This window comes from Chiloscyllium plagiosum, chromosome 5 (genome assembly GCF_004010195.1).
Source record: "Chiloscyllium plagiosum isolate BGI_BamShark_2017 chromosome 5, ASM401019v2, whole genome shotgun sequence".
NCBI classification, from domain to species: Eukaryota; Metazoa; Chordata; class Chondrichthyes; order Orectolobiformes; family Hemiscylliidae; genus Chiloscyllium; species Chiloscyllium plagiosum.
The window spans coordinates 119,045,434-119,058,911 of record NC_057714.1 but is presented as its reverse complement, the minus strand read 5'-3'; the positions used below and the strand labels follow the sequence as shown (position 1 = coordinate 119,058,911).

At 42.7% G+C, this 13,478-nt stretch overlaps 1 protein-coding gene across 1 annotated transcript in view; it reads right to left on the bottom strand.

The window, feature by feature from the left end:
* Window positions 1-13,478, bottom strand: part of LOC122550341 (skin secretory protein xP2-like) — a 131,425-nt gene that overhangs the window by 7,211 nt on the left and 110,736 nt on the right. The window contains exons 22-26 of the mRNA XM_043691069.1: window positions 12,583-12,615; window positions 10,242-10,277; window positions 6,764-6,811; window positions 5,850-5,948; window positions 4,619-4,752 (exon numbers count right to left, since the gene is read on the bottom strand). Of these exons, the coding sequence (XP_043547004.1) occupies window positions 4,619-4,752; window positions 5,850-5,948; window positions 6,764-6,811; window positions 10,242-10,277; window positions 12,583-12,615 (350 nt within the window). The remainder of the gene's footprint in view (window positions 1-4,618; window positions 4,753-5,849; window positions 5,949-6,763; window positions 6,812-10,241; window positions 10,278-12,582; window positions 12,616-13,478) is intronic.

Sequence of the window (13,478 nt, the reverse complement as noted above, 5' to 3'; positions counted from 1 at the left end):
GTTCCTTGGATGCTGCCTGACCTGCTGCGCTTTTCCAGCAACACATTTTCAGCTCTGATCTCCAGCATCTGCAGTCCTCACTTTCTCCTCGAAGATTTTAACCTACTGCGAATCCTCTTACAAGGATGCCTTCCTTGAAGAAGCACTCTTCCTAACTTTCCTCATTCCTGAAGAAGGGCTTATGCCCGAAACGTCGATTCTCCTGTTCCTTGGATGCTGCCTGACCTGCTGCGCTTTTCCAGCAACACATTTTCAGCTCATATCCCTCCAAACCCTTCCTATTCATATACCCATCCAGTTCTTTGAGAAGGTGACAAAACAGGTGGATGAAGGTAAAGTGATTGATGTGGTGTATTTGGACTTCAGTAAGGCGTTTGATAAGGTTCCACATGGTAAGCTATTGCACAAAATACGGAGTTTCGGGATTGAGGGTGATTTAGCGGTTTGGATCAGAAATTGGCTAGCTTAAAAAAGACAGAGGGTGGTGGTTGATGGGAAATGTTCATCCTGGAGTTCAGTTACCAGTGGTGTGCTGTAAGAATCTGTTTTGGGGCCATTGCTGTTTGTCATTTTTATAAATGATCTGGATGTGGGTGTAGAAGGATGGGTTAGTAAATTTGTGGATGACACTAAGGTAGCAGAGTTGTGGATAGTGCTGAAGGATGTTGTGGGTTACAGAGGGATATAGATAAGATGCACAACTGGGCTGGGAAGTGGCAAATGGAGTTTAATGTGGAAAGGTGTGAGGTATTTACTTTGGAAGAAATAACAGGAATGCAGAGTATTGGGCTAATGGTGAAATTCTTGGCAGTGCAGATGAACAGAGAGATCTCAGTGTCCAGGTGCATAAATCCCTGAAAGTTGCTACCCCGGGTTGATGGGTTGTTCAGAAGGCATATAGTGTGTTGGCATTCATTGGAAGGGAGATTGAGTTTCAGAACCATGAGGTCATGCTACAGCTGTACAAGACACTGTAAGGCCGCACCTGGAGTATTACGTACAGTTCTAGTCACTGCATTATAGGACGGATGTGGAAGCTTTGGAAAGAGTTCAGAGGAGATTCACTAGGATGTTGCCTGGTATGGAAGAAAGGTAAACACAATGACTGCACCTGCTGGAAACCAGATTCTGGATTAGAGTGGTGCTAGAGAAGCACAGCAGTTCAGGCAGATCCGAGGAGCAGGACCGGATGCTGCCTGACCTGCTGTGCTTTTCCAGCACCACTCTAATCCAGAACCTGGTTTGGAAGGAACACCTTTCTTACCAGGAAAGGCTGAGGCTGTTTTCGTTGGAGAGAAGAAGATTCAGAGGTGACTTAATTGAGAGATAGAAGATAATCAGAAGGTTAGATAGGGTGGACAGTGAGAGCCTTTTCCCTCGAATGGTGAAGGCTAACACAAGGGAACATAGCTTTAAATTGTGGGGTGATAGATTTAGGACAGATATCAGGGGTAGTTTCTTTATCAGACAGTAGAAGGGGGTGTGGAACGGGCTGCCTGCAACAGTCGTGGACTTTGCAGACATTAAGGGCATTTAAATAGGCATTGGGCATACATGTGGATAATAATGGAACAGTGTAGGTTAGATGGGCATCAGATTAATTTCACAGGTTGGCGCAACATCGAGGGCTGAAGGGCCTGTACTGCGCTATAACGTTCTATATTCTATGTTCTGTGTTCTAGTGTGTTGCTGGGTATGCAAGATTTGAGTTATTAAGAAAGGCTGGATAGGCTAGGATTTCTTTCACTGGAGGATAAAATCATGGGAGATATAGATAAGGTGAATGATAGGAAGGTGTCTTTTCCCTTGGATGGGGCATTTCAAGACTAGGGGGCATATTTTTAAGGTGAAAGGAGAAAGATTTAAAAAAGACAAGGGGGCAAATGTTTTAAGAAAATGGTTCAGCTGTGGAATAAATTTGCTGAGGAAGTAGTGGATGCCGATACAATTACAACGTTTAAAAGATATTTGGATAAGTACATAGTTAGGAAAGGGTTGGAGGGATATGAGCAGGAGCAGGCAGGTTGGGCTCATTTAGTTTGGGATTATTTTCAGCATGGACTTTTACTGTGCTGTATGACTCCACGTTAAGTAGCTGAACGAGTTAATAGAACATCGAGCAAAGAACATAACAGCACAGTCCAGGCCCTTCGGCCCTCGATGTTGTGCCGACCTGTGAAACCAATCTGAAGCCCATCTAACCCACACTGTTCCATTATCATCCGTATGTTTATCCAATGACCATTTAAATGCCCTTAAAGTTGGCGAGTCTACTACTGTTGCAGGCAGGGTGTTCCATGCCCCTACTACTCTTTGAGTAAAGAACCTATCTCTGAACATCTGTCCTATATCTATCACCCCTCAATTTGAAGCTATGTCTCCTCGTGCTAACCATTGCCATCTGAGGAAAAAGGCTCTCCCTGTCCATCTGATCTAACCCATCCAATTATCTTATATATCTCAATTAAGTCACCTCTCAACCTTCTTCTCTCTAATGAAAACAGCCTCAAGTCCCTCAGCCTTTCCTCATAAGACCTTCCCTCCATAGCAGGCAACATCCCAGTAAATGTCCTCTGATCCCTTTCCAAAGCTTCCACATCCTTCCTAAATTGTGGTGACCAGAACTGTACGCAATACTCCAAGAGTGGCTGCACCAAGGTTTTGTACAGCTGCAGCATGACATCATGACTCCGAAACTCAATCCCTCTACCAATAAAAGCTAACACACCTTCTTAACAACCCTATAAACATGGGTGGCAACTTTCAAGGATCTATATACCTGGACACCGAGATCTTTCTGCTCATCTACACTACCAAGAATCTTACCATTAACCCAATACTCTGTATTCCTGTTACTCCTTCCAAAGTGAATCACCTCACACTTTTCCACATTAAATTCAGTTTGCCACCTCTCAGCTCTGCAGCTTATCCATGTCCCTCTGTAACCTACAACATCCTTTCGCACTATATACAACCCCACTGACCTTAATGTCATCCACAAATTTACTAACCCATTCTTCTATGCCCTCATCCAAGTCATTTATAAAAGTGACAAACAGCATTGGCCCCAAAACAGATCCTTGTGGTACCCCACTAGTTACTGAACTCCAGGATGAATATTTCCCATCAACCACTACCCTCTGTCTTCTTACAAAACTAGCCAATTTCTGATCCAAACTGCTAAACCACCCTCAATCCCATGTCTCCATATTTACTGCAATTGCCTACTGTGGGGAGAAACTAATGGAATAAGCTAAGAATCTAATGGAATACTTTTTTTGTACACCCCAGTCCATCTCCGAATTGTGACAAAGTTAAAAATCACACAACACCACGTTATAGTCCAACAGGTTTAATTGGAAGCACACTAGCTTTCGGAGCGTCGCTCCTTCATCAGGTGATTGTCACCTGATGAAGGAGCGTCGCTCCGAAAGCTAGTGTGCTTCCAATTAAACCTGTTGGACTATAACCTGGTGTTGTGTGATTTTTAACTTTTTTGTCACAGTTCTAGTTGAATCTTTTGCCCTAGTTTAAAGGAAAGAAAACTTAAATTTCCACAGTAACCAACCTACTCACTAGTTACTGGTTCTCGACTTCATATCTCACATGTTGCCGTGTCCAGTCACTTCCCCTGGAGATTTCCTTGTTTTGTAAAATATCAGAATTGTACTTCTTCCATCACTGCATTCGAATTCCTGACTCAGCAAATTCCCTGAGTTAAATACTCTCGAGAAGCAAAGATCTATCAAACTGAACTTTGTGCACGAGTCAAATCCTCTTATATTATATGAGCAAAAATTCCAAAGACCTTAGTTCCTGTTAAACTGGTAACCAGTTCTAACTAGCTACCTAAGTGTTTGGTAGCTGCTTCCAGCAGGTAGCTTGTTTACCATTATTGATGTGAAAGAACTAAAAGTCAGGACTAAATGTTAATGTAAAACTTGATAAGCAATCAACACTTAAAATTCACTGACTTACAAAATTCCCTGAGTTAAAAACTCTGTAGCAGTACTCTGTCATACTCAACTACTTTATTCTGCTCAAACTTCCCTTTTGGACAGTGCATTCCCGATTGTAGGAACTCTCTGTTTAAAGAAATATATCCTCATGCCACCTTGGGGGTTCTTGCTGATTACATTAAATCTTTCTCCTCTAGTATTCAAACTTTCAAAATGGAAGCAGTTTCTCTTTATTTACCCTATCGAAACCATTCAGGATTTTAAACACATCTATGAAATCACCTCTTTAATCTTTTCTGCTCTCAAGAAAACAACTCCAGTTTCTCAGTAAAGACTTCTAATTTGTTCATTATTTTATATGAATCACTTGATCATTTTAATATTGTGTTTTACAATATCATACTTTGTAAGAGGTCTTTCACTATCTGTGTCTTGCCATCACTATCTTTTAGTACAAGCAGTTGACCCTCCCTCACACCCTGTCCTTCTGTTGCTATATATTTCTCTATCCCTCTTTTCTGTTCTTTTTACTAGTGTTCAAAGGCTGTTTGGAGGCAATGGCACTGCAAACATTGGCTTGGTCTTAATGCCTAATTCTTGTTTTTACAGTGACAACTAGAGCCTCGAGAAGAACATAAGTTTTGCTTAGATGTACAGACCTGAATGGTTTTCTCAGGGATGTTCAGCACTCTAAACCCGTACAGCCGAGGTCCTGATGTGAAGACATAAGTCAGGACCCTGCGATCTAATTGGAAGGCAATTTCTCCAATCAAATTCCTACGAACTGCATCTTCTGTAAAGTAAAGATTAGAATTGTCAGGGATGGCTGCTTTGGGTAAGCTCCTCAAACTGTGGGCACAAGCGAAATAGGAACAGGCTTCAACCACCTCAAACTACTGAGTATAGATAAAAGATTCACCTCGTCATTTAAACTGGACTAGAAATTTGCTTTTAACAAAGTCACAAACAAGTTTCTTAATTAATCCACAATTTCTATATAATTTTTAATTGTATTCCAGACGTTCCTTTCAAAAGGTTTCCTTGTCAGAAGCATTGGCTGACTGATCCATAGTTATTGGATTGACCTTTGAACCTTTTTTAAACAATGGTATCATTTTTGCAATGCTCCCATCTTCTGGCACAAATCCCTGTATAACACAAGATTTGGAAAATTATGGCCAATACATTTTCATTGTATGTGGCAGAGTGAGTATTTGTTGTCCAAATCTAAACTGGCCTTATATTTAATTGCTCAGACATTTCAGAGGGCAGTTACAAGACAACCACATTGCTCTGGAGCCACATGTAGGCCAGGGCATATAAGGATGGCAGATTTCCTTCCTTAAATGACATGAAATTAATTCAATGAGTTTTTACTGCAGCTGATTGTAATTTCAGGGTACCATCTCTTTTAATGTCAGATTTTTGCATAGAATTTAAATTTTGAAGTAACTCTCCAAAGGCTGGTATCCCATCACCAAGTCACTCTTTATTTAATTCTGTACATTACATGACACTGACACTCAGAGCCTGCTCCTAGAGTGAGCAGAAACTCTGACACTCCTGTTTATTTTTCCTCCCCAGCACCCATGTTGGGTGTGTGCAGATGCGAGACACAGTGAATGACAACAGGTGTACAAATCTTTATTCAGACACTCCTGTCTATAACTGTCATCCAGGGCTCCCTGATTGGACCAGATTAATAACCCCAATAGGGGATCTCACAATCCAGGAGATCTACCTGGCTGACCTTGTTACAAGTGCTACAAATTGCACCAGCAGAAATGGTGGGATTGATCCCATGTCCCCGGAGCGTTCACCTGACCCTCATGAATTTTCTCTCTACTTTCTAACAGTTAGGTTTTGAATGGATGAATCTAATTGAATTACCCTTCACGAGTGGTCTCCCAGGCCGTGGCATTATTTGCCGTGGTGGCGTTTGTAATCTTGCTCCATCAGGCCCGCGCTTTGGCGGCCTTTGTGGCCCACCTATTGGACAGGAAAGCCAAACTGGTCAGCTCAAACAATGCAAGTACAATGACACTAAATAGTCGCAGTCAAGCAATACATTAATCAGTCCACTACCGGAGTCTAGTGATACTGAATTAGTTAAACAAAAAGAAAAAATTGAAACTGTGAATCAAATCCTGGAAATACTAAACACTTGCTCTGATATAAATAATACTTCATTGCGTAGAGACCTGTTCACCTGTCATCCCTGTGTTTGAACAGTTAGGATATGATGCACCTTCCAATGCTAGGCCAACAACCTGAGCTGTGCAGATAGTGATAGCAAGTCAGCTCCTTTGTAGATCTCTGGGCATATCAGAGGTTTAATGCTCCCACCTGACTATCATACAAGGTCCACTCCCCCCTCTCTCCCAGCATTCCAAACCCACCCACCTCCCTTGTCTCTCCTTGTTGGAACCTCACCTATTGCCTCATCCTGACAAATCCTTAGATCTCTGAAGTCAGGGCTTTTCTTCAATGGCACAGCCTGGCACTGCCAGACGAGGGAATGCCAACCATCTGGTTAGCTGGTAGCCCTCTCAGGTGTGACCTCCTCCAAGTCGGGGCAGAAATCCGCTAAATTTCTGTTTTGGTCAAGGTCGAAAGGCCGGTCAGTAATTTATGATGGGAGGTCTGGAGCAGGGGAGAATGGCCTGAAAGCAGTTGATGATGCTGCTTCTCAGGAAAGTGGGAGCTAACACTTTTGAGGCAGGAGAGTATGGGAAATAAGGCTATCTGTATAATCCTGCCCACCATCTCCAAATTAATTGCAGTGCTTGTTTGTGTCAACTCACCTGCACCCTGTCTTCGACCCTGTTGCTGTGCACCCATATCTGGTCCAGCTGTTGTCAGGAGACAGAGAATGATATTAGATCTAAATCATGAAACTTTATCAAAGTGCTATCAAATGGAACAGAAACATGGGAATGAATTATTGGGGAGAAAGTGGTCTACCCAATGCCCAGAATCGAGAGTGTGGTACTGGAAAAGCACAGCAGGTCAGGCAGCATCCGAGAGGCAGGAGAATCGACTTTCGGGCATAAGCTCTTTAACAGGAAACCTTCAGCTCAACAAGACCACACCAACTCTCTGAAGTATCCCATCCAGACCTATTATCCCCTGACTAATGTATCTAACCTACACATCCCTGAGCACTATGGGCAATTTCCCATGGCCAATTCACCTAACCTGCATATCTTTGGATCACGGGAGGAAACCCATGCAGACACAGGAAGAATGTGCAAACTCTACACAAACAGTTGCCCGAGGCTAGAATTGAACCCAGGTCTTTGGCACTGTGAGGCACCAGTGCTAACCACTGAGCTACCATGTCGCCCCTACCTTTCAACAAGCAACACTTACAATCTAAAAGGGCAAAGGCAGCAAGTATCTCAGAACACCATCATCTTCTAAGCCCTCACTATCCTGGCTTGGATGGGTGTCACCAATCCTGCAGTGTTACTGGGTCAAAATCCTAGAATTCACTTCCTAATAGCACTGTGGGATTCCTGTGCCAAATGGACTGCAGTGATTCAAGAAGTTCACCATCACCTTCTGCCATGATGAATGGGCAACAAATGTGATGCCCAAAATTATGAATGAAAACATTCCGAAGTGCTGGGCTGGCCAGCCAAATGGGACAAGATCAGATTGGATGTCTGGTCAGTGCAGATGAGTTGGACCGAAGGGTCTATTTCTGTGTTGTATGATCTATAAGGGTGTTTCAAGGTTTGAAGTCACAGGACTGAAAACATTAACCCTGTGTTTTTCTCTCTACAGATGCTGCCAGGCTGCTAGGTTTCTCCAGCAATTTCTGATTTGGTCAAGGTTGAAAGGCTAGTCAGTAATTCATGAATGTCGGGAGGTCCGGGGAGGGGGAGAATTGCATTTTTATTGTGGGACTCTTGTTAATCCAACACCAAAAATAACTTTTCAAAACTCCTTAACTAACTTTCTGGACATCAGTATTTTAAAATATGAACACACATTGCAACTAGTATAGACACCTGCATGGTGAAAACAAACTTCCTGCCATACTATAGGAATATTGAATCAGTAAGCATTCAGAATTACACAATATTCAAAACATGCTAGACCGCTTTATCATTTTGACTTTATTGTCTTGGCTGTTAAATCACTACAAGGTTATCAATAAAACTCATACAACAAAATATTGTACTTTATAGCACTGGAAATATAATAAAAGCTGCAAGTTGCTTTGCAGGAATGTTTCGAATAAAATGTAAACACCAAGCATGTCAGGAGTTATTAAGTCTGATGGTCAAAGCAGTAAGTTTAAAGGGGCATCTTAAAGGAAGAAAGTGAAATATTATGATGCAGAGATTTGCACAGCAATGCCAGAGCTTGGGGTTTTGGGTCATTGATAGGTTGACTGCCAATAGTCAACAATGACAAGCCAGAATTAGATATGTACGGGTATGTAGCTGGGTGCTAGGCTTGGAGGATATTACAAAGATACTGAGGGCTGAGGTCATAGATGAACCTGAAAACAAGGAACAGAATTTTAAAATTTCCCTGTCTGGAACCCATGTACTTCAGTAAGCACAGGAATGCTTGTGAGTGAGATTGATGTGACTGAGGACATGGGCAGCTGCGGTTTGACTGACCTGTGGGAATTACAGCCACAGAGACAGCCAAGAATCCAGATAATCTGGATATACTTTTAACAGTGATGAAGTCAGAGAGCTTCAGAGACTGGGCTGGAGAGTGAGACTAGCTGGATAGCTCTTATGGGAGCTGGAACAGACATGATGAGTCAAATAGTGTTTTGATCAGAGTGGTGCTGAAAAAGCACAGCAGGTCAGGCCAAATAGGCTCTTACTATCATCTAAAATTCTATGATTCTAAGATGATGCAGAGTGAATAAGATGGTCCTGCAGAGATCACATCAAACTTGGTAGCAACACAAGTCACAAGAAAGGGACAAGGAGGTTTGAAGAGTACTTGAATTGGTTGAGTGAATAAGCTAGAATGTTACAGATGGAATGCAATTTGAGTAAGTATTGAAAAGCTGAAAAGGCAGAACATTTCTTAAATGATAAGTTTGAAAATGCGATTCTAATGGGACTTGAGTATTCCTGTTCATTAGTTGCTTAAAGTTAGCATCCAAATATATCAAGAATGAGGGGTATCCTCATTTGGAACTGCAGATATTTTACTGCAGGGACTAATAGGGTGGATTTAAATAAGGTATTTCCCTGGTTGGTGAGCCGGGAATTGGGGAATGTGATCTAATTTAAGACTGAGATAAGAAGGAATTTCTTCACTCCGAGGGCAGTGAAGCTTTGGAATTCTCTCCCGCAGAAGGATGTGCAAGCTCAATAGTTGAGTGAATTCAAAACAGAAATTGTTGGGTTTCTGGACACTAATGTTATTAAGGGCGGCACGGTGGCACAGTGGTTAGCACTGCTGCCTCACAGTGCCAGAGACCCGGGTTCAATTCCCGCCTCAGGCGACTGACTGTGTGGAGTTTGCACGTTCTCCCCGTGTCTGCGTGGGTTTCCTCCGGGTGCTCTGGTTTCCTCCCACAGTCCAAAGATGTGCAGGTCAGGTGAATTGGCCATGCTAAATTGCCCGTAGTGTTAGGTAAGGGGTATGGGTGGGTTGCGCTTCGGCGGGGCGGTGTGGACTTGTTGGGCTGAAGGGCCTGTTTCCACACTGTAAGTAATCTAATCTAATCTAATATGGAATAGTGCAGGAAAGTGGCACTGAGGTAGATGATCAGCCACAGGATGTTATGGACAACCTGCAGCAAGGAAAAAAAAGAATTGTTTAGTTTTGTCACTGCCAATTTGAATGTGAGATTATTATTTGATAAGAGCAATGTCAGTACTCTGATGAGAGAGAAAACCGTACTATAGGGATACAAGCATGGAATTCTGAGCAGGATAGATACAGATGGGGAAGGGAAAACATGTTCAAGGTCTTTGCAAAGGAAAGGAAGCTTACAAACACAGAAGGACTGTAGCTTTATTTTTGAGATAAGGGCTGGTGATGGTACAGATGCCACATTGCACTATAACTCTACGAAACTAACACGAGCTGCAGTGTCACATAGTGTGGCCAATATTCCTGCAGTGGGCAGATCAACAAAAAGTTTAAAACAAGCTGCTGATCAGCTATCATCAGTTTATCAATATTACACAGAGCAATGTTACCCCAGAGGTGTTCCAGAGCCACCCCTGTACCAATATACATTCCCACAGCCCAGGTATCAGCCTAGGATTAAAGCTTTTCTGGGTGTTAACTCACCTGCACCCCTCCCATGAGGACACGGTCCTGCTCCTCCTATGGGACAGAGAATGAAGTTTAGTTTTAAAAATGCAAATTAGCTCCAAATGTGTTCAATATTGTCATGATGACATAAAGTATGGACTATTAGAATCACAGCATCAATTATAATATCATACAGTATGGAAAAGGCCTTTTGGCCCATCTAGTTTCTGCTGACAACTGACCATAGTCCCACATGCCAACACTTGGCCCATAGCCTTGACTATTATGATATAATTTTTAAAGGTTATGAGATTTTCCTTCCAAAGCAGTGCATCCCAGCCCTTCACCACGCTCCAGGTGAAAATCATTTCCTCAAATCCCTTCTAAACTCCTGCCTTAACATGGTGCCCCTATTATTTTCGCTTCAACCACAGTGAACAGCTGCGTTCTGTACACCTTGTCCATGCCTCTCATTATCTTATACAGCACTATCAGGTCCTCCCTCAACCTTCCCTGCTACAAAGAAAACACTGGAGCTTACCCAGCCTCTCCTTATAGCTAAACTGCTCCATCCCAGACAATATCTTGGTGAATCTCCTCTACACTCACTCCAGTGTAATCACATGCTTCCTATAATATGGTAACCAGAACTGCTTACATGTACTCCAGCTATGGCCTAGGTCAAGTAAAAGCTCCATCATAACATTCTAAATGGTACAGGCATATATCAGGGATCTGTGGACAAGCAGCTCAGGATCCCTCTGTTCCTCTGAGCTTCATAGTGTCTAACCATTCACTGAATACTTCTTTGTCTCATTACTTCTTCCAGGTGTATCACCTTATACTTATCAAGTTAAATTTGATAAGCCACAGAAACGTCGATTCTCCTGTTCCCTGGATGCTGCCTGACCTGCTGCACTTTTCCAGCAACACATTTTCAGCTCTGATCTCCAGCATCTGCAGCCCTCACTTTCTCCTCGAAGATTTAAGCCACTGATCTGCCAACCTGACCAACTTGTTTGTATTCTCCTTCTTATTCACTGTTAACCACCTCCAGGCAATGTTTGAATCATTCACAAACTTAGGCATCAACTCTCCCCACATTTTTCTTATATCATTTCTATGTATCATGAACAATATGGAGTCCAGCACTTTAGATTTCCTACAGTGTGGAAACAGGCCCTTCAGCCCAACCAGTCCACGCCGACCCTACGAAGAGTAACCCACCCAGACCCATTTCCCTCTGACTAATGCACCTAACACTACGGGCAATTAAGCATGGCCAATTCACCTAGCCTGCACATCTTTGGACTGTGGGAGGAAACCGGAGCACCCAGAGGAAACCCACACAGATACGGCGAGAATGTGCAAACTCCCCACAGTCACCCGAGGCTAGAATTGAACCTGGGACCCTGGTGCTGTGAAGCAGCAGTGTTAACTGCTGAGCCACCGTGCTGCCCAGTATTAAGATTTAAATCTTAATCGACTAACCGAAAAGCTTTGACTTGAAACAAAATAGTTAAAATGAACTAGAACAGATAAAGTCAAAGATCCAACAGGTTTATTTGGAGGCACTAGCTTTCGGAGCACTGCTCCTTCATCAGGTGGTTGTGGAGTATAAGATTGTAAGACACCTCGTAAGATTAGAACAGATAAAATTGTCATCAAAATTAGCTCACCTGAAAGCAGCCAAACACTTGGTAATATATAAAGGGAAGTCGAATAACTGGAACGAACTTGCATACCTGGTAAAGGCTATCTGATGGGTAATTATCTATTTGGAAGTTCATCATTTGGAACCTTACAATATCTCTGCTCAAGGACAAGAGTTCATGACTAAAGGTGCTGGAACTAAGTCTTACATCAGAAGTTCATTACACAAAGAGGAGAATTGCTGCTGCCTTTTTATGAAAAGCCAATGGACTTACAAAATCTATGATAACAATTGTTCCCACCGTGGGCCACCAGCCAGGTTTTCATCCATCACAACCTATCATAGTCTGAGAAAGGGAATAACAAATACAGAGCCCTGGACATTAATACAATGGCTGTCACAGGCAGAGACGCTCAAAGAGCTAATGGAAAATATAGACTGGAACCTGTATTTCAGGGAAGGTTCAGGGAGCATTATGGGTAGTTGTAGTTTCCATTTTCTCCCTGTGAAAAAGTTAGCGCCTTGATCCCATAGAAACAACTACAGAGAAAAATTATGAAGGAACTGAGGTAACATTTGCTACCAATGACTGCATTCAAGGAACCAACTAATCACCATCACCCTCAGGTTAAAATCTTACACCTCAAAACGCACATCCACACATATGCACAGACACACAAACACTTCCCCCCACCCCCAACACACACACACACACTCACTTACCCGTAGCTCGTCTCTTCGGAGCTGGGGAAGAACCTGCAATAAAATGGATACAATCAAAGTGCTACCAACACACAGTAAAAACACAGATGGATAATGAGCTTTGTCAGCCATCAGCCTCTGAGGAAGTCCTGGCCAATTACAATAGTCAGATATCACACTGAACAACTTCCATTTAAATGTGGTGGAGATGAGCTTGAACAATGGAAATTGAGACATTTGAAATCAGGCAGGGTCTGAGGTTGGTTCTGGGTTTAATGAGTGATCAGCAGTTCGAGAAAGAGAGAAAGACTACAGCGGGGGAGTCTCACACTTTACCTCCTCCACATTTCCACATTAGAAAACAAGGTCTTTGACTATTACATTGTTGGGGGTAGAGGAACACAGCAGGTAGGTCACCTGATTTACTTTAACTATGATGTAGAGGTGCTGGTGTTGGACTGCGCTGGACAAAGCTAAAAATCACACAACACCAGGTTGCAGTCCAACAGGTTTATATGGAAGCACTAGCTTTAGGAGCGCTGCTCCTTCAGCAGGTGGTTGTGGAGCAGGACCATAAGACACAGAATTTAAAGCAAAAGATTACAGTGACATGCAACTGAAATGATATATTGACTAAACCTGGATTGTTGTTAAGTCTTGTAGAATGGGTTGCAGGTTTCAGTTCATTAATATGTAAATTCCAGAACTTCTTTTAAGTCATATTCTCGGGATAACATAAGGTTTTATAAAAAGAGGTGACATCTCTTTAAACTAATTTGGCAGGGGGATGGGATCCGGACTTGTAGTCCAGCAAGTAGGTTAGCTGTTTTTCAGGATGTCCAAAAATGTAGGGAGGCTGTGAAGAAGGTAGCACTGACAGGGAATACTTGCGGACACAGAGATGGGCTCAAGTGTGT